This window comes from Chiloscyllium plagiosum, chromosome 21 (assembly GCF_004010195.1).
Source record: "Chiloscyllium plagiosum isolate BGI_BamShark_2017 chromosome 21, ASM401019v2, whole genome shotgun sequence".
Taxonomy (NCBI): domain Eukaryota; kingdom Metazoa; phylum Chordata; class Chondrichthyes; order Orectolobiformes; family Hemiscylliidae; genus Chiloscyllium; species Chiloscyllium plagiosum.
The window spans coordinates 43,681,422-43,701,547 of NC_057730.1; the positions used below are offsets into that span (position 1 = coordinate 43,681,422).

General features: G+C 41.0%; 1 protein-coding gene across 1 annotated transcript in view; it reads left to right on the forward strand.

Annotated features, from left to right (window-relative positions):
• Positions 1-19,398, forward strand: part of wipi2 (WD repeat domain, phosphoinositide interacting 2) — a 72,280-nt gene extending 52,882 nt beyond the window's left edge. The window contains exons 8-12 of the mRNA XM_043711917.1: positions 1,624-1,731; positions 7,230-7,394; positions 8,286-8,393; positions 17,102-17,232; positions 18,491-19,398. Coding sequence (XP_043567852.1) covers positions 1,624-1,731; positions 7,230-7,394; positions 8,286-8,393; positions 17,102-17,232; positions 18,491-18,609 — 631 coding nt within the window. The 3' untranslated portion in view covers positions 18,610-19,398. The remainder of the gene's footprint in view (positions 1-1,623; positions 1,732-7,229; positions 7,395-8,285; positions 8,394-17,101; positions 17,233-18,490) is intronic.
• Positions 19,399-20,126: the final 728 nt, after the last annotated feature.

The window sequence follows — 20,126 nt, forward strand, 5'->3', positions numbered from 1 at the left end:
AAATTCCCAGCTCGACGAACAGAACCACAACAATTCACAAACCTGAAAGCAGTGTGAAATTTGCAAAAAAATTAGATCTGAGGAATTTTGAATTAACGGTCTGAGTTAATCAAAATCTGTAGATGAGGATAATACCAGATTAAATTTCATATTGCCAATATATAGATTATTGTACATCGGAAGGAAAATGGGTTGATACACCTACTCCATGCATGATATTGAAATATCTAAGGAAGACGGTGAAAGAGACTTCTGAGTCCCAATCAATCAATGCCATCTATATCCAAACCATTCAGAGCAGTCAGTAGAACAGACAGAGGTGTGGCAGATAGAGTTAATTTAGATAACTGAGGTGTTGCATTTTGGTAAGGCAAACCATGGCAGGATTTATAAAGTTAATGGGAGAGTCCTAGGGAGTGTTTCCAAACAAAAAGACCTGGAGAAGCAGATGCATAATTCTTGGAAAGTGGAGTTGCATGTAAACAGGGTGGTGAAGAAGGTTTTGGCATCCTTGCTTTCATTGGTCAGAATATTGAATATAGAAATTGGGACATCATATTGTGGCTGTACAGCCATTAGTAAGGCCACTTTTAGAATACTGCATACAATTCTGGTTGCCCTTCTATTGGAAAAATATTCTTAAATTTGAGAGGGTGCTGAAAACATTTGCAAGGATGTTACCAGGACTGGAGGGTTTGAACTAAAGGGAGAGACTGAATAGGCTGGGGTTTTTTTTCCCTGGAGCCTCTCAGGCTGAGGAGTGACTTTGTTGAGGTTTATAAAATCATGTGGGGCATGGATAGAGTGAATAGCTAAGGTTGTTTTCCCAGAGTAGGGCAATCCAAAACCAGAAGGCATGGGTTTAAGGTGAGAGGGAAAAGATTTTAAAAAGGACCCGAGGGGCAATTTTTTCAAGCAGAGGGTGGTGCGTGTATGGAACGAGCAGCTAGAGGAAGTGGTGGAAGGGAATATAATTACAACATTTAAAAGCCATCTTTGCTGGCAAATGGGACTAGGTCAGATTGGGTTGTCTGGTTGACACAGACAAGTTGGACCTAAGGGTCTGTTTCCATGACGCTGCAACTAGAACAGTTGTGTATAAACCAGAAAAAGTTAGGATTAAAGTATACAGTACTCTGGTCTCAACATCTTGAATGTTTTGTCTGGTTCTGATCACTGACCTCCGAGGCCAAATTCTAGTGCTGGAGAAATGAGAATCTTCTGAGAGGATGAGCCATGAGGAAAAATTGAAATAATTTGTGCTTTTTGGTCAAGAGGGTATGCTTCATTGTAAAAGTCTCCAAGATACAGTAATTTTAAAAAAAATTTGAAAAAGTAAATCTCATCATATTAAGTTAAATGAAGGGACTAAGACAGGTTCAAGCTAGTTAAAATTATATTCAAGTCTGCTTTTGGGGTTCGCATGAGTCACTCAAAGTTGACACAAACATAAAATGCAGTTTCTGATATCTCTTGGCATTTCCTACAGGAGGGTAGCATAGGGAGAATTTTGTTTTTAAAATGCTACATATTTTTTGTCGTAGGTTTGTTGACATTAACTTCAAGTTTTCAGTTTGGTAAGCAGGTTTTCATTTGCTCAGTGACAAATTTCTTGTCATTTAGGTGCGTCAGTATTTGTTCGTTAGCATTCAGTATGGATGGAATGTTCCTGTCTGCATCCAGTAACACAGAAACAGTACATATCTTCAAACTGGAGACGCAAAAAGAAAAGTAAGTAATCACTGAAATAATTGTCGGTGTTGAATGACAGGCCTCGTGAGTGAAAGATTCTCAGTTAAAACCCCACAGAATAAGTGGTGTTTATCACAGTTAAAAATCACACAACACCAGGTTATAGTCCAACAGGTTTATTTGGAAGCATTAGCTTTCGGAGCACTGTTTCATCAGATGGTTGTGGAGTATAAGATTGTAGGACACAGAATTTATAGCAAAGTTTACAGTGTGATGTATCTGAAATTATATATTGAAAAGGACCTGGATTGTTTAAGTCTCTCATCTTTTGTAATTCTGCAGAATTACATTTTACTTTGCTCAAAAATTGGATGAATCCATGTAAGATTCTGTAAATCCATTTTTTTAGATTAGAATCAGTCTGACCATTGTGGCACAGAGTGTCTCACACAGGGCAGCTCACATCTTAAATGCATTATCTGGGCCGACATGATACCAACTGCTAAAGTTCACTTGAGAATGTAACTTTTAAAAAATGTTCTGCAATTTACATATGAAAGAACTGAAACCAGCATGGTCATTCTAAAAGATGAGAGACTTAACAAACAATCCAGGTCTTTTTCAATATATAATTTCAGTGAATCACACTGTAAACTTTTGCTATATATTCTGTGTCTTACGATCTTATACTTCATAACCACCTGATGAAGGAGCAGTGCTTCAAAAGCTAGAGCTTCCAAATGAACCTGTCAGACTATAACTTGCTGTTGTGATTTTTTAACTTTGTACACCCCGGTCCAACGCTGGCATCTCCAAATTGTGTTTATCACAGTGACATTTAAACACACACACCAAAATATGCTGTACAATGTCTCATCAATGTCTTCCCCATTGTTCCACTTTGACTGGGCTAACATGTCCATCCTAGGATAAGCCAAACCAAGACATGCACAAGAATTCCTGGAAGCATGACATTCCAACAACAAACACATTGACTTGGATCCCATTTCCCACCCCCTGAGAAAAAGAACAGGAAAATACATCATGGGAAATGATGTCGCCACAAAAAAATGACATCACCAACCCAAGGAAACCAAAACACGTAAACAGAAAGCGGGCCATCCAGAGGCTCACTGATCTTACCTAGTATGGTACAAAATGTCTGAAAACTAACCTTCCAGCTCAGCAAGCAACTGAACTTCATCCTGAGCTACAAATCTTCGCAAAACTTGCTAACGTCAGTTGGCCATTCAACCCCTCAAGATTGTTCCACCATTCAAATAGATCATAACCAGTTTTTTTTGTATTTCACATGTTCATCTACTTCTGATACCTTATGACTCTTGATGCAAACAAAAATCTGTCAATCTTTGCATTAAAAACATTGAGACAGAGTTCCAGACTTTCTCAACTCTGAGAGAAAACACTTCTCCTTATCTTTGTCTGAAGAGATTGGTTGTCAAAAAGTGCCCCCTAGTTTTGGATTGACACACACAAGGAACCATGCTTTCTATGTCCATCTTGTCAAGACCAATCAGAATCTTTTATACTTCAAACATGTTACTCCAATGAGCCCTATTTGTCAAACCTTTCCTCATAAGCTATCCTCCTTATTGTAGATATCACTCTATGATAGTGAACCTTCTCAATACCACCTGAAGTACACCCATGTTCATTCTTAAATGAGGAGATCAAAACTGAACACAATGTTCAAGACTGGGAGTTGCTAATTCCCTACATAACTGAAGCATTAATCCTTATTATTGTGTTCAATTTCTCTTATTAAAGACTAGCCTTCTCAATTATGTACTGTATCTATATTTTAATATTTCTGTAATCCATCGTCAAAATGTAGATCCCTCTACACCTTGAAATTGTGTTCTCCATTTAAGTAATACTCTGCTCTCTTATTGTTCATTTTAACAGGAAAAATTTCACATTTTCCCACATTACAAGCCCTCTGCTAGATTTCAATTCGCTCACTCAATCTATCTGTATTCATGTACAACCTCCTTGTCTTAAAACACACATGGCTACATATTTTTGTCATCCGCAAATTTGGCTACCATGCCTTTGCTCCCCTCATCTAAGTCATTGATTGTAAAAAGCTGAGGTCCAGCACAGATCTCTGTGGGACTCCACTTGTCACATCCTGCCAATCAGAAAAGACCTGTTTATGCATGTTTTGTTTTCTCCCAGCCAGTTAATCTTCCATGTGTATGAGCTATACCATGAGCACCTTCTTTGCACCATAACTTTTGATGTGGCACTTTGTCAAATGCCTTTTTGCAATCTCATTTACAGTACACCTACAGGATTCCCTTTATCCATAGTGCATGTTACTCCTTCAAAGAACTTCGATAAATTGGTTAAACATGATTTCCTTTTCACCAAACTATGCTGACACTTCCCAGTTCCCTTTTGAGTTTTTAAAGTGCTTAGCTATAACTGACTTGATGTTTGGTAATGAAGCCGACCCCACAACAGTCAAGCTGACAAGCCTTTAGTTCCCTGTTTTCTGCTGCCCTTCCTACTTGAATAGATGGATTTTATTTGCTACTTTCCAGCTGGATGAAATCTTTCAAGAATTTCTCAGATTTTGGAAAAGTTAACACAAATGCTTCTCCTGTCACATCAGTCGTTTCTTTTAAGATTGACTTGTCAGCTTGCAGTCCATCAGTTTTTACAGTATAACCTCCGTGGTGATTGTAATTCCATCAGTGTCTGTTTCCCGTTTACCTTCGGATTTTTAGCTATTACTGGCATGTTTTGGTATCCTCTTTAGTGAAGATGGAAGCAAAATATTAATTCATTTCATTCTCCTTTTTCCTTATTATCTTCTATTAGCTCAGCCTTCTCATTCTCCAGTGGGCCAGTGCACTTATTACTTAAACATTTCCTTTTTAAATATCTTTAGAAACTCTTGCTGTCTGATCTTGCTGTCTGATTTCTAGCAGCTTCCTCCTAAACTGTAACTCTCTGATTTAATCTTTTAGTCTGTCTCTACATTATACTGTCTGTTTTTCTGATCTGCTACTCATCTTTGTGCGGTTTTATTTTTTTCTTAAGTTTGATGCTCTCAACTCATTTAGTTAACCATTTTCCCCATGGAATTTGTTTGTTGTTTGACTGTACTCATTCTGAGTATTTAGAAATATCCCTTAAATGTCTAGCATTGCTTCTCTTTTCATCTGTTTCTTAGCCTAGTAGACCAGTTTATTTCAGCTAGCTCAGCTTTCATGGTCTTATTTTAAGTTTGAAATAATTGTTATCCCACCTCCTGAGTCAACAGCATGTCCACATGTTCGCATGCAGTAAGGAGTTGATAAGGCTTTAGGTCCCGAGGTTTATAAATAGAGGCATAGATTGTAAAAGCAAGGAAATGATCCTCTATCACCTCAAATCATTGGTCAGATCACACTTGGAGTATTGTGGTTCAGTTCTAGGCATCTTATTTAAGAAAGGATGTTAAAGCCCTATGTAGAATGCAAAGGAGATTTGCTAGAATGATACAAAGGATGAGAGATTTTAGAAAAAATTAGGCTTATTCTTCGAGCCATAGAGATGTACAGCATGGAAACAACTCGCCCATGATGACCAGATATCCGAAATTAATCTAGTCCCATTTCCCTGCATTTGGCCCATATCCTTCTAAACCCTTCCTATTCATATATCCATCCAGATTCTTTTTAAATGTTGTAATTGTGCCAGCCTCCTCCACTTCCTCTGGCAGTTTATTCTGTTCATGCAGCACCCTCAGCATGAAAAAGTTGCCCCTTGGGTCCCTTTTAAATCTCTCCCTCACACCTCAAATCTGTGCCCTCTAATTTTGGACTTTTTTACCCTGGAGAAAACACCTTGTCTGTTCACCCTATAAGTGCCCCTCATGATTTTATAAGCCTCTACAAGGTCACCCCTCAACCTCCGACACTGCAAGGAAACTAGCCTCAGCCTATTTTTGGAGCAGAAAAGATTGAGGTGACTTTATTGAACTTTTCAAAGTTATGAACAATTATGACAGGATAAAGAAGGATATTCTTTTTCCACTAGTTGGTAGAAATCAATACTTAAGGGTCACAATTTTAAGATTGTTAGAATGAGATAGGAGAAGCCACTTTATTCAGAATGGCTAGGGTTTGAAATGTGCTGCCTGGGAGAGTGGTGGAAGTGGATTCCATGCAAGGTTTCAAAAGAGAGCTGGAAATATATTTGAAAGTGATGAATTTAGAGGAACTAGCTGTGCAACTGTTTTGGGAGCCAGCCAGTACAGACGTGATTGGTTGAATGGCCTCCTCCTGTACTGAGGATTCTATGATTCTAAATACGAGGCTTAAAGTCATTCTTCTCCCTTTCAAACTGACTGTAAAATTTAGTGATTGTGATCGCTGCTATCTCGGAGTGCTTTTACTGAGTTATCATTTAATTGTCACATTACACAATACCAGTTCTAGTTTAACCTGTTCTTTGGCTAGTTCCAGAATACTGCACTAAGAGACTGTCTCAAAGTATTCCTGACCTCATCCAGGCGAGCATTGCCAATCTGAATTTGTTTTTGTTATTTTTTTGTTAGATTAAAATCACCATGGTTATTTCCATTTCTTTATCATAAGCATCCAATTAAAAAACCTCATCCGACATTGCATTCAATTTAAAGGGTTACTGTAGTCCACTGCTAACAGGGACGACTACCCGCAATATCCTTATGTCCACCTGAACTGATTCTACATCCTGATCTCCTGAAACAAACTGTCTCCTGACTATTGCACAAGTGTCATCCTTGATCAATAGTGCAACCCCTCCAAGTTTTCCAAGTAGCCTGTTCTTTTTTTAAAGTTATATATCCTTCAGTATTCAGGATGCTTGTCATCATGAGTCATGTTTCCCTTAAGGCTGTCAAATTATATTTATTTACTTCAATGTGCTTCAGTTTACTTCATTTGTTTACTTTATTATGAATGCTCTGCATATTCATTTGCAGATTCTTTTTTAGTTTTATCATTTTCTTACCTTTTGTTAACATTTAGAATTCACTGTTGGTGTACCTTTGGGTTCATGCGCTGTCCCTTATTGTCATTCTCTGACCTTCATTTCTTATATTACTATTTTGCTGTTCTGCCTTGACTCCACCCTTCAATCTTCTACAACTACCTGAGCTTAATCCCTAATACTTAGAGGCTTTAAAGCATTCTCCACTTTCCTGGTTGAACAATTGCTAGAATATTGTCAAGGCATAATTCAGGTAGAGACCATGTTTTTCTCGTGTCCAATTCCACTCTCAAAATTCAGGGTTTTTCACCAGTTGTGCATGGTTTGTACGTGAATTATGCCTTGATCAATATTCTAGCAGTTGTTTAACTAGGAAAGGCTTCTGAGACTGAATGGCTTGCCCCTGTTTGTGTGTTCCTTTATTTTTCAGCAGCTGTCTTAAAGATTGCTCTGGGAGCATTCGATTGTCCCATTCAGGTGATAAATAATGGGGTGCTGGGTTGAAGAAGAGACTGGTTATGTAATATTTCTGAATACCTCTCATTGTTTAGACCGCAGGAGGAACCAACCACATGGACTGGTTATTTTGGAAAGGTGCTCATGGCTTCCACTAGCTACCTGCCTTCCCAGGTCACTGAGATGTTCAATCAAGGCAGGGCATTTGCGACAGTCCGGTTGCCATTCTCAGGGCACAGAAACATTTGTGCATTGGCTACGTAAGTATAATATTTTGCTAAAGGTAAGACATATTATTCAGCTTTGAATTTTATGAAAATGAATACATAAACTTTATAGATTGACAAGCTTAGTTTGACAATATTGATGAGTTATTAATGATAAAATGCATTTGAGTGTTCAGTAAGTTTTGATTGTTCAGTTTTACTGTCTAAGGAGTTGTCAATCCTGGTGCAGTTAATGTTATTGATTAGTCTGAAAGACAAAGTCTTTTCCTTGGCATGGGGGGAGTCCAGAATTAGAGGGCATAGGTTTAGGTTGAGAGGGGAAAGATATAAAGTAAACTGAAGCACATTGGTGTAAATAAATATAATCTGACAGCCTTAAGGGAAACATGACTCATGATGACAAGCATCCTGACTATTGAAGGGTTTATAACTTTAAGAGGCAACATTTTCATGCAGAGGGTGGTACGTGTATGGAATGAGCTGCCAGAGGAAGTGGTGGAGGCTAGTAAAATTGCAACATTTAAAAGGCATCTGGATGGATATATGAACAGGAAGGGTTCGGAGGGATATGGGCCGGGTGCTGGCACGTGGGACTAGTATGGTTTGGGATAACTGGCCATCATGGACAAGTTGGACCGAAGGGTCTGTTTCTGTGCTGTACATCTCTATGACTCTATGGAAAATAATTGAGCAAAATAAACTTTATATGTAAAAGAAACAAAAATAAATCTGAAAGGAAGGAATGCGACATCAGGAAATTAATTGGACAATTCAGGAATAGGATAAATATGGAAAGACGAAATTAATGTAATCTTTCCATAAATGTCGAGCAGTGAAAGTTTTCTGTATTTGCTTATGCTAGGGAGTAAGTGCAGGGTAGCAATAGTTCCTACCATCTTAATTTGCTATTTGACACTTTCCCAGAATACAGAAGATTCCTCGGCTATTGGTAGCAGCGGCAGATGGTTATCTCTACATGTATAACTTGGATCCACAAGAAGGGGGCGAGTGCACACTAATGAAACAGCACAAGTAAGCAACACAACTGTGGCCTGCTGGAAGTACGTTCCAGAAGTTAGTGTGTGAAATTATTATTTGCACTTCAAACCTGTAAGATGAAACCTGTTAATTGAGATTTTTTTATTGGTAATAATGACAGATACTGGAGATCAGAGTCGAGAGTGTGGTGCTGGAAAAGCACAGCAAGTCAGGCAGCAGCATCCAAGGAGCAGGTGAAGCGACGTTTAGGGCATAAGTCCTTCATCAGGTAGGGCTTATGCCCAAAACGTCGATTCGCCTGCTCCTCAAATGCTGCTTGACCTGCTGTGCTTTTCCAGCACCACACTCGACCAATAATGACAGAAGTCAGCTTCATCCATTGTTTCTCCACTTAAACTGATGGCATGTTCTGAAGCCCATACATGTGCAGAATAAGCAGTCACAGCTGTCTGAGATTCCATGCTTCTGAGGGTGCACTGTTGAAACACCCCAGATTGGAATCATTGTTTACTTCATGCATTGTCAAGAAATTGTACTCTAACACTGTGTTGCTGTAAAAATCCTTGAACAGCCATGCCTTAATAGAAGAGATGAAACTGGGTTTTTAAATGGTGCCGTATCCTCAGTTCCTGCTGAACACCTTGACCAGGTCTGAAAAACTAATTTGTATTTGTGGAAAGTCAAATTTCTCATTTTTATTTTAAAAATTATGTTTAAAATTTTGTAATAGAATTTATATGGTTAGTTTAGCTTCTATCAGAATCCAATCATCATTTATTTTTGCTGCAGAACCAAGGATAAAATGGATTTTAACCCTGGTTTGCTGTCAGTGAGAACTGTTCAGGGTGGTATGATGGCTCAGTGGTTAGCACTGCTGCCTCACAGCGCCAGGGATCTGGGTTCAATTCCAGCCTCAGATGACTATCTGTATGAAGTTTGCACATTCTCCCCGTGTCCGCGTGGGTTTCCTCTGGCTGCTCCGGTTTCCTTCTACAGTCCAAAGATGTGCAGGTCATGTGAATTGACCATGCTAAATTACCCATAGTGTTCAGGGACGTGTGGGTTAGATGTATTAGTCAGGGGAAATGCAGCGCAATAGGGTAGTATGGGTCTCTGTCCTGTTTCCACACTGTTGGGGTTGTATGATAGTTCAGGTCAGGCAACATCCGAGGAGTAGGAAAATCAATGTTTCAGGCAAAAGCTCTTTATCAGAAATGAGACTGGGATCCTTGTGGGTGGAGTGATATATGGGAGGGGTGTGAGGCTGGGGCAAAGGTAACAGTGCAATAGGTGGATGGAGGTGGGGGTAATGGTGATAGGTCGGAGGGGAATAAGTGGGAAGGAAGAGGAAGAGGTGGGACAGGTCATGAGGACAGTACTGAGCTGGAAGGTTGGAACTGGAATAAAGTGGGGGGAGGGGAAATTAGGAAACTGGAAGTCCATATTGATGCCCTGGGGTTGGAGAGTCTAGAGGTGGAAGATGAGGCGTTCTTCCTCCAGGCATCGGGTGGTAAGAGAGTGGCGATGGAGGAGGCCCAGGACCTGCATGGCCTTGGTAGAGTGGGAGGGTGAGTTGAAGTGCTTGACCACGGAGCCATGGGGTTAGTTGGTGTGGGTGTCCCGTAGATGTTCTCTGAAGCGCTCTGCGAGTAGATGTTCTGTCTCCCCAGTGTGGAGGAGACCTCTTCAGGAGCAGTGGTTACAGTAAATTACGTGCAGAAGTGCAAGTAAAACTTCGATGGATCTGGAAGGCTCCTTAAGGGTCTTGGACGGAGGTGAGGGGGGAGGTGTGGGCACAGGTTTTGCAATTCTTGCCGTGGCAGGGGAAGGTGACAGGAGGAGAGGGTGGGTTGTTGGGGGCATGGACTTGATCAGGTCGTTGCGGAGGGAATGTTCTTTATGGAAAGTGGATGGGGTGGGGAGGGAAATATACCTCTGGTGGTAGGGTCCGTTTGTAGGTGGTGGAAATGGCGGAGGATGATGCGATGTATATGGAGATTGGTGGGGTGGAAGGTGAGGACCAGGGATATTGTCCTGGTTGCGGTTGGAGGGGTGAGTTTTGAGGGCGGAGGCGTGGGAAGTGGATGAGATGCGCTGGAGGGCATAATCAACTACGTGGGAGGAGAAATTATGGTTTTTAAAGGAGTAGGCCATCTGGTATGTTCTGTGGTGGGACTGGTCCTCCTGGGAGCAGATACAGCGGAGGAATTAGGAATAAGGGATAACATTTTTTTACAGGAGGCAGGGTGGGAGGAGGTGTAATCCAGGTAGCTGTGTGAGTAGGTGGTTTTGTAGAAAATGTCAGTGTTGAGTTGGTCATTGTTGGAGATGGGGAGGTCCAGTAAGGAGAGGAGGGTGTCAGAGATGGTCCAGGTGAATTTAAGGTCAGGGTGGAACGTGTTGGTGAAGTTGATGAACTGTGCACCCTCCTTGTGGGAGCACGAGGTGGCGACGATGCAGTCCTCAATGTAGTGGAGGAAGAGATGGGAAGTGGTGCCAATGTAACTGCAGAAGATAGAATTTTTCACATAGCCGACAAAGACAGGCATAGCTGGAGCCCATGCGGGTGCACATGGCTACCCCTTCAGCCTGGAGGAAGTGGAAGGATTTGAAGGGGAAGTTATTGAGGGTGAGGACGAGTTCAGTCAAACAAATTAGTGTCAGTGGAAGGGTACTGATGGGAACATCGAGAGAGGAAGAAACTGAGGCCTTGGAGGCCCTGGTCATGGTGGATGGAGGTGTGGAGGGACTGGGTCTTCATGGTGAAGATGAGGCGTTGAGGGCCAGGGAAATGAAGCCTTGGAGGAGGTGGAGGTGGTGTCCTGAACGTATGTGGGGAGTTCCTGGACCAGGGGTATAGGTCAATATCGAGGTAGGTGGAGATGAATTCAGTGGGGGAGGAGCAGGCAGAGATGATAGGTCAGCCAGCGTAGTCAGGCTCATGGGCACCTGCATGGGCCCCAGCTATACCTGTGGTGTCAGCTACATGGAACAGTCCATCTTCTGGCACCACTCCCCACCTTTGCTGCATTGATGACTGCATTAGCGCCACCTTGTGCTCCCATGAGGAGGTTGAACAGTTCAACTTTACCAACACGTTCCACCCCAACCTTAAATTCACCGAGGCCATCTCTGACACCTCCCTCCCCTTCCTTCTCCATCAATGGTGATCGACTCAACACTGACATTTTCTACAAATCCACCGACTCCCACAGCTGCTTGAATTACACCTCCTCCCACCCTGCCTCCTGTAAAAACAAAAAAATTGCTATCCCATATTCCAAATTCCTCCACCTCCGTTGCATCTGCTCCCAGGAGGACCAATTCCACCACAGAACACACCAGATGGCCTCCTCCTTTAAAGGCCGCAATTTCCCCTCCCACGTGGTTGATGCCTTCCAGCGCATCTCATCCACTTCCCGCACCTCCACCCTCTCACCCCATCCCTCCAACCGAACAAGTACAAAACCCTTCTTCACTTTCCACCCCACCAACCTCCATATACATTGCAGGTGGCGGAAATGGCAAAGGATGATGCAAACGGACCCCACCACCAGAGATATATTTCCCTCCCCACCCTTATCCACTTTCCATAAAGACCGTTTCCTCCGTGACTACCTCGTCAGGTCCATGCCCCCCAACAAATCACCCTCCCCTCCCGTCATCTTCCCCTGCCACCACAGGAATTGCAAAGCATGCGCCTACACCACCTTCCTCCCATCCGTCCAAGGCCCCAAAGGAGCTTTGCACATCCATCAAAGTTTCACCTGCACTTCCACGCACGTCATTTACTGTATCTGTCGCTCCGGATGCGGTCTCCTCTACATTGGGGAGACAGGGCGCCTACTCACACAGCGCTTCAGAGAACATCTCCAGGATACCTGCACCAACCAACCCCACCACCCTGTGGCTGAACAGTTCAACTCTCCCTCCCACCCTGCCGAGGACATGCAGGTTCTGGACCTCCTCCATCATCATTCCCTTACCTCCCAACAGCCGGAGGAAGAACACCACCTCTTCTGCCTCAGGACCCTCCAACCCATGGCATCAATGTAGATTTCACCAGTTTCCTCACTTCTCCGCCCCACCTTATCCTAGTTCCAACCTTCCAGCTCATCACTGCCCTCATGAACTGTCCTACCTGTCTATCTTCCTTTTGCTCCACCCTTACCTCTGACCAATCACGTTACCCTCATCTCCATCTACCTATCGAACTCTCAGCTATCTTACCCCCCAGCCCCACCCCAGAGTCTCCCAGCCTCATTCCTGATGAAGGGCTTTTGCCCAAAACGTCAAATTTATTTTTCCCTGCTCCTTGGATACTGCCTGACCTGCTGTGCCTTTCCAGCACCACACACTCGACTCTAGTCTCGTAACATCTGCATTCCTCCCTTTCACCTTGTATGATAGTTCAATCTGATTGGCTGTTTATCCTGTTGTTGATATTGTTGCTGCTCTATGCCTTGAAATCACTAGAACTAAACTAACATTGGGAAAGAAGTCTATTTTGTGCCTGACTCTGAAATCAAGGCCACTGTTGTGTTTGATAAAACAGAAAATGGTGGAGAAATTCAGCAGCATTTGTGGAGAGGTAAACAAAGTTAACATTTCAAGTTCAGTATGACTGACTATATTGAATTTAAAATGTTAACTTTGCTTTTGTATCCAGAGGTGCTGCTCATTCTGCTGAGCCTCCCTAGCATTCAGTTTTTACTTCAGATTTACAGCATCTACCATTTTGCTTTTACTTCAGTGTTTGATATGATGAAGAAGTAGAGGAATGTATAAAGACTTCTAATTGAGGCAAATAAATCTTTCTCAGAAAAAGAATGACAACTCTGCATGTCCGGACATCATCTTTGGAATGACTGCACTGTGGAGACCAGAAAATATGTTGGAGTAGAACTTGCATTGATAGCAGGATCTTGCTCTCTTTTTGCATCAGGCGACTGACTGTGTGGAGTTTGCACGTTCTCCCCGTGTCTGCGTGGGTTTCCTCCGGGTGCTCCGGTTTCCTCCCACAGTCCAAAGATGTGCAGGTCAGGTGAATTGGCCATACTAAATTGCCCGTAGTGTTAGGTAAGGGGTAAATGTAGGGGTATGGGTGGGTTGCGCTTCGGCGGGGCGGTGTGGACTTGTTGGGCCGAAGGGCCTGTTTCCACACTGTAAGTAATCTAATCTAATCTAATCTCCCATATAGCATTTATAACAATTGACTCATCCACTTGCTGTATGTCATGTGTATTTAAATAGCTGCATAAGAATTACAGCATTAACAATGAGACCAAAGAAGAAATATTTGGGAAAAACAAATCATTAATGCATAATTGGGAAATCTTTAAAACTTGATTTGATGTAATTTATTGAGTTCTGAATATTCCTCTTAGTCTTTTGTCTGCATTTTCCCGTGTTGCATTTAGAAATTATTGGCTGTATTGCAGTAGAAGCAGTTTTAATTGTGATCATAAGTAAAATCAATCTCTTTGTACAAGGATTAAAATGCCAAGAAGTGAGAGGAAATAACACATTAGTTCGCAGATCACATCATCCTTGTTTTACTAAAATATGTAATCTCATTCACATTAATAGCTCTACATGCTGTTGATAGTGCTTATGGGTTTATGGTTTAATACTCTAAACTTCCCCAAGTGTTCTGTAAGCAAATATTTCTGACAATACAAACTATATTATTGGGAGTAACTTTGCTGTGTGGCTCTTTGTCAACAATAATTGGATATCGAGAGTTTTAGGTGGAATTGGTCTTTCCTGTCAGCCTTTGGATAAATACTACTTAGACACTTAGATATTTGTATGTGTCACTCATTATTCAAAACCCTTAATTTGCAATGTGTAAATTTTCATCTTCACTGCTTGGGAAAATGGGTGTTTACTCTTTTTGAAAATTATTTGACCTCCATTACATTGGTTTAATTGGGATGAATATCAGGCAGATTCTGTAAATGTTGGATAATCTTGTCTCAGTTATTGATTGAGAAATGCAGACAGAAAGGAGATGGAACTGGACTGACTGGATTTTTACAGCTATTTCCTTCTAACCATTGAGGAAATCTTCTCTGTTAATTGTAGCCCATGTTCCCAAATCAGTTATGCTTATCAACTTGGTGCTGACTTTGAGAGTATATTACAAGTCTAGAACTGATAATCTTATAATAAAATGCAGGCTTTCCTGGTTGTCTAGTGTTTGGTATATGCGGCTTTGACAACCACGGCCTTTGCTCGATTCCCCATTACAATGACAAATTATTGCTTTGGTGTGAATGATTAAAATATGGGTCTTGTGGAACATAGGGACACCACCAATCTCTGAGCCAGAGGTCTGGGTCCAAGTCCCACCTGCCCAGGATGCATATTATAACACCTCCAAAAAGGTGGTTTAAAATAATCACAAAAAGTGCATAACACATCAGGCAAATTGCTACCAAATACTTTTGTTGATGTATTCTTAGTAAGTTTTCTCTGGTTGGGGGGCATGTCTTTTACATTGGAAATCTATGCGTTTACCCTGATTGTATCTGGATCTCCAAAACCAAAAATGAAAGGTACAGTTTAATTAGCAAAATTTTGTAAAGCATCTTATAATGTGAGCATCAGTAATGAACTGAAAACAGAAATAGATGGGAATTGATCACAAATGGATGAGGTTTTCATTTTTTTTCTTTTGAATTTTAAAGGTTTTTGAGTTCTTTTACAGGCATTTTATGGGATGTGGGTATTGTACCATTTGTCTACCCAGTCAGAAAGCAGCCTATGATCCTGTGGGACTATGGTGACTTTCACTTCAATAGGCCAGCATTTGTTGCACGCCTTAATTGCTTTTGAACATGTTGGTAGTTGCCTTTTTAAACTGCTGTAGTCCATTTGGTGTAAGCAGACTTACAATTGAAATATGAATGGACAATTTGTTTGTGAATCTGCAAGTTAGCCAAGATGGCAGCTGAGTAGGGTGCTTGTGCGGGGGCATGTCCATTTGGACCACTTTCTCTTTGTTTTTCTTTTGTTTTGTTTTTGCTTTACTCCTCTTAACCATTGGTGGCCTTAAGGAAACCCAGCGCAGATTTGAGTAGGCCCAGCATGGACTCTTTCTTCTATTTTGGTGGCATTGTGAGCCATACTTACTTTTTCAGGGTGAGCACAGAATCTGGCATCTGAATCGGCAGTAGCTGTATCAGCTGAGGTGGTGTTGGTAAGATCAACCCAGTAGTGAAAGATGGCACCTGAGGATGGGCGATTTTGTTGTTGTTTGGGTCTGGGCTGGCGGCAGTGGCTGTGGTGAAAGATGGTACCTGAAGAATGGCAACTTTGACATTAGTTGGGTCCAACACAGATGGCGGTGAGGTGGTGGAAGAGGGATGGTGGAGCTGATGAGATGGCTCAGGACTGATGGGCTCTAAGCTAGATTTTTCTTATTCTTAAAACTGTTCAAAATAGTGTCAGATTGTGGTGACAATGGAAAAGAATTTCACTACATTTTATTGTTTTCTCACTAAAATACCCATGACAAATGTCTCTTACTCTAATGGAAATTGGGAGATGGTTCATCATTGCATTAATATTTACTTAAAAGTCAAGGAAACCATTTAATAGAATCGACGCTTTTGACCAAATTTGGTTTTATTATGATGCACCTTTTTTCTCTGCCTTCATAAAATGCATCCTATGCAATGCATTCCTCAGGTTGCTATTACAAAAATGTAGATGTTTGAAAATTAATGTCTGCTTCCATACTATTGATTTATACAACTTTGGTTGAATAATGTGGTCTCTGAATCTTTAGTATTGACATTGAATTGGATTGACTGAATTTATTGTCACGTGTACTGAGGCACAGTGAAAAACTTTGTCTTGCGAGCAATACAGGCAGATCACAGAGTTAATTAGCATAGATAAGTAAATAATAGGTCAACCGGCAAAAACAAAATCACAGGTACAGGCGAATGTTTAAGAGTTTTGAGTTCATTCAGTATTCCAACAACAATAGGGTAGAAACTGTTTTGAAACTGGCTGGTGTGTGTGTTCAACTTCTGTATCTTCTCCCCGATGGTAGAAATTGTAGAAAAACATTGCCAGGGTGGGATGGATCTTTGAGAATGCTGCCAGCCTTTCCTTGACAGTGGTCCTGGTAGATGGATTCTGTAGATGGGAAGTTGGCCTTTGTGATTGTCCGGCCGAGTTCACCACTCTCTGTAACCATCTCCAATCTTGAGTAGTACAGTTGCCATGCCCGATAGTGATACATCCAGACAGAATGCTCTCAATGGCGCACCTATAAAAGTTGGCAAGGGTATTCGCTGTCATGCCAAATTTCCTCAGCTTCCTGAGGACGAAGAGATGTTGGGCCTTTGTAACCAGTGTATCCACATGAGTCCAAGAAAGTTTGTTGTGGATGACCACTCCCAGGAGCCTGACTCTCTCCGCTCATTGCACCTCTGTGTTGTTAACGTGTGGGTGGGGGGGGCAGCATGAGTAACACCCTGCCGAAAGTCAGTAATGAGTTCCTTGGTTTTGCCAGCATTGACAGCTAGGTTGTTCTCATTGCATCATTTTTCCAGGTCTTCCACCTCCTGAATGTAGTCTGTTTTGTTGCCATCTGAGCTTCGACATTCTTTTTGGTTCAGTCATTCAGATTCATTCTAGTACATTTCTGATGGCCATGCAGTGGAATTAATTTCATGTGATTTTCTTTAAAAGACTTGATTTCTCTGCTGTCTCTTTCCTTGTAGGCTAGATGGTAGTGTGGAGTCAGCCAATGAGATTCTGGAGCCTTCACCACATGACCGGCCATTAGTGTCTCAGACATACAGTTCACCTGCTGCCAAAGTTACTTATACCCCTTCATCGCCAACACGACATGGTAAGGAGCTAGTAGTCATCTTGAATAATCAATCTTGGGCATTCATTTGATGCATTAGCAGGGAAAACAATTAAATACACAAAGGAGAAAGGAATAGAACAGGATGCAGATATAATGACCTGCAGTAGTATGGAAGCAGTTTATCCTGTTTCTGCACTACAAATTCTGAGAGTTGTTCCAAAGGCATGATTTAATTGGAGAAGTACAGGTTTCCTCCCTTAATCCATGAGATTGTATTCAGAATAATAATTACAGTAACAAGTGGAGCAGAAGAGTAGGAACAGTAAGACTAATACTTGTATGCAGTCCCCAGTTGTGAATGGGTTCTGTTCTCTGGTTCGTTGGCAAGTTGATTTATATGCAAATCTGAGCACAATGCAGGACAATTTAAAATGTATCCTTTATAAGTACAAGGAGACATTCATATGTCAGAACTTGAAAATTAAAAATGAATACATTCCAGAACTTGATTACATTCATAATTAAGAGTGTTTGTAATTTGGATGTTTTGTATCCCTGTAGTGTTATTGTAACGATTGTGGAATTTTTCTTTCTTTCATTTATTTGTGCGTTAATTTGCAGTTGTTCAAAAATGTTAACTGCAACCATTGTAATGTTCATCAATAATTGCTTTGATATTTCAGAGCATGTTTGTTATGACTATTGTCTAGATAGCTAAAAGAAATTTTTATTGATTGTGAGCATTCAAAGTATCAGGTTCATGTTCCAGGTTTTCATAAACTATTGAGATAGTGGTCAGTTGTCTGGAAGTTTCAAATTTACAAATTTTGCTACTGTGTTTTAATAATGAGCTTCTGGAGCACAGAAACATGTTAAAATGCTAGCATCTACACTGAAATTCATCAGCTCCTTCATACTGCCTCAGTAACACTTGTTCAATCTGTACTAGTTTATTACTATAAGTACTTGAATATAACACAGCATTTTAAAGCTCCATGCTGTTAGCAGGGCTCTTAACATATTGGAAAAGATTATCTACTATTTACCTTCTGTTGATGTCAGTAGGCAGTAAATTGCTGATGGTGTGGGATCTCTTAGATTGCTTTGCTTTGACTGAATAGGAAAGGTTAAGAAGGACACTGGCCAAATGCTGGCAAATGGGATTAAATTAGTTTAGGATATTTGGTTGACATGGATGGGCTGGATCAAAGTGTCTGTTTCTGTGCTGTATATCTCTATGACTATGATAAATTGAAATTACTTGAACTTGTATTTTTATATCATCTGTTCTGTGCAGCCTATCCGGAGGACCAAGGAGCAGTGGGCGGAGTTGAACCAGATGATGATTTGAACATCGGCACTCTGCGAATAGATGAGGACAATGAGACTCCTCCCTTGATTCTTAAGAGCGAGTGACCTTTGACTTGTGAACTGGCACATGTTGACAGAATGAACACTTGCAATTGACTGTATTGTGATGCTGCTACAGACTTTTATCGTTGCAGGACAGAAAGTGAAGTATGAAAGGAAAATTTTAAATAAAATTGTAGCTGTAGCTTAATTCTTTAATATTGGGTAAGAAGTATATCGTTTCTCTCTTTCCCCCCCCCCCCCCCCCCCCGGCCCAGTGGCTTTTAATTCCTGTACAAAATTAGAGTAAATGTCTTATTTTTCCTCCTTCTGGCCAAAACAAGACAATGCTGCCTGCTGCAGCTTGGAGCCTATTTGCTTTGCATGTTTTCATGTGCCAAGAGTTGAGAGCTTAGAAGCCACTATAATATTGCCAGTCTAGCTGTTTTCCTACTGACTTCATCTCTAGTTACGTCACTCAAATGAAAAAATTGCGCCTTGTTGTTCCTCCATCCTGGTTAATAGGTTTCCAAAAAGTTGTAAGGTAGCAACCCCACCCAATCCAGTTTTCTTTTAAAAATGATAGAATGTTCTTTCTCGCTTCCTGTATTTGGGATTTCATGAAAATTTGTTCAGCTGCTGAAATCAGACTCTAATGTGAAGTTGTGGTCCTTAGAATTTCAGTCTTTTGGGGCAAACTGATCATTTTTACAAAAAAAAACTTGCCCCAAATAGGGATGGTTCATTGAGTGTGACACTACAAATGAATCTTAAACTTAATCCTAAGGGTTTAAATATTGAGTGAATATTTGTAATTTGCTCTGAAAATAAAAACTGGTATACCATGTTTTTGAATTATGTGGTTACAACAGTTTCTTTTCTAGGGAGACAATATTTAGGGCACTACTTCTTTCCTGCCTCTTGACCTCTTTGCATTTCTGCTGGCACGTCGTTAATTGCTTGATGTGTGTCAGATGGGGTGGGGTTGCTACTTTGTGCCTAAGATTGGAGAACGGTTTAGCGATTTGGGGTTTGGAATTATCCAGTTGGACAAACTTCAGCAAGCCAAGTCCAGGCACCACTGAAATCCACTTGTACTCTTTGGGCAGAGTGTTTCAGAAACCTTACAATGTAGCAAATAACTGTTTTTTCATTCTTGACGGTTGCAGTAATAAAGAAGCACATTTCAAGTGCTGATTGTTAAAATGAGACAATTGGAAGGGACCATAGAATAGTTTTATTTTTCAGCTTTAAGTTAAAAATGTGAAGGTTTTGCTTGTATAAACGTTCAATGGTTCAACATGATATGGAAAATTAATTTGTGAGAGTTGCCGAGGAGAGGTAATGGTTTGCTGGAATTTGGCCATTTCCACAACTAAATGATACAGGAGAGACCAATTTGTTTTTACGTAGGTATGAAATGACTGGATTGGTATGAACTGCACTGTTCTACTTACAACCCCCTAGTTATGATGGGGGAAAAAAATAACATTTTTATGGCTTGTTTAATCTGTGATTGATGTTACTCAGTGCACATCTTGTTTAGGATTAGTACCACCAAAACCTATTGAAAACCTGGGTAA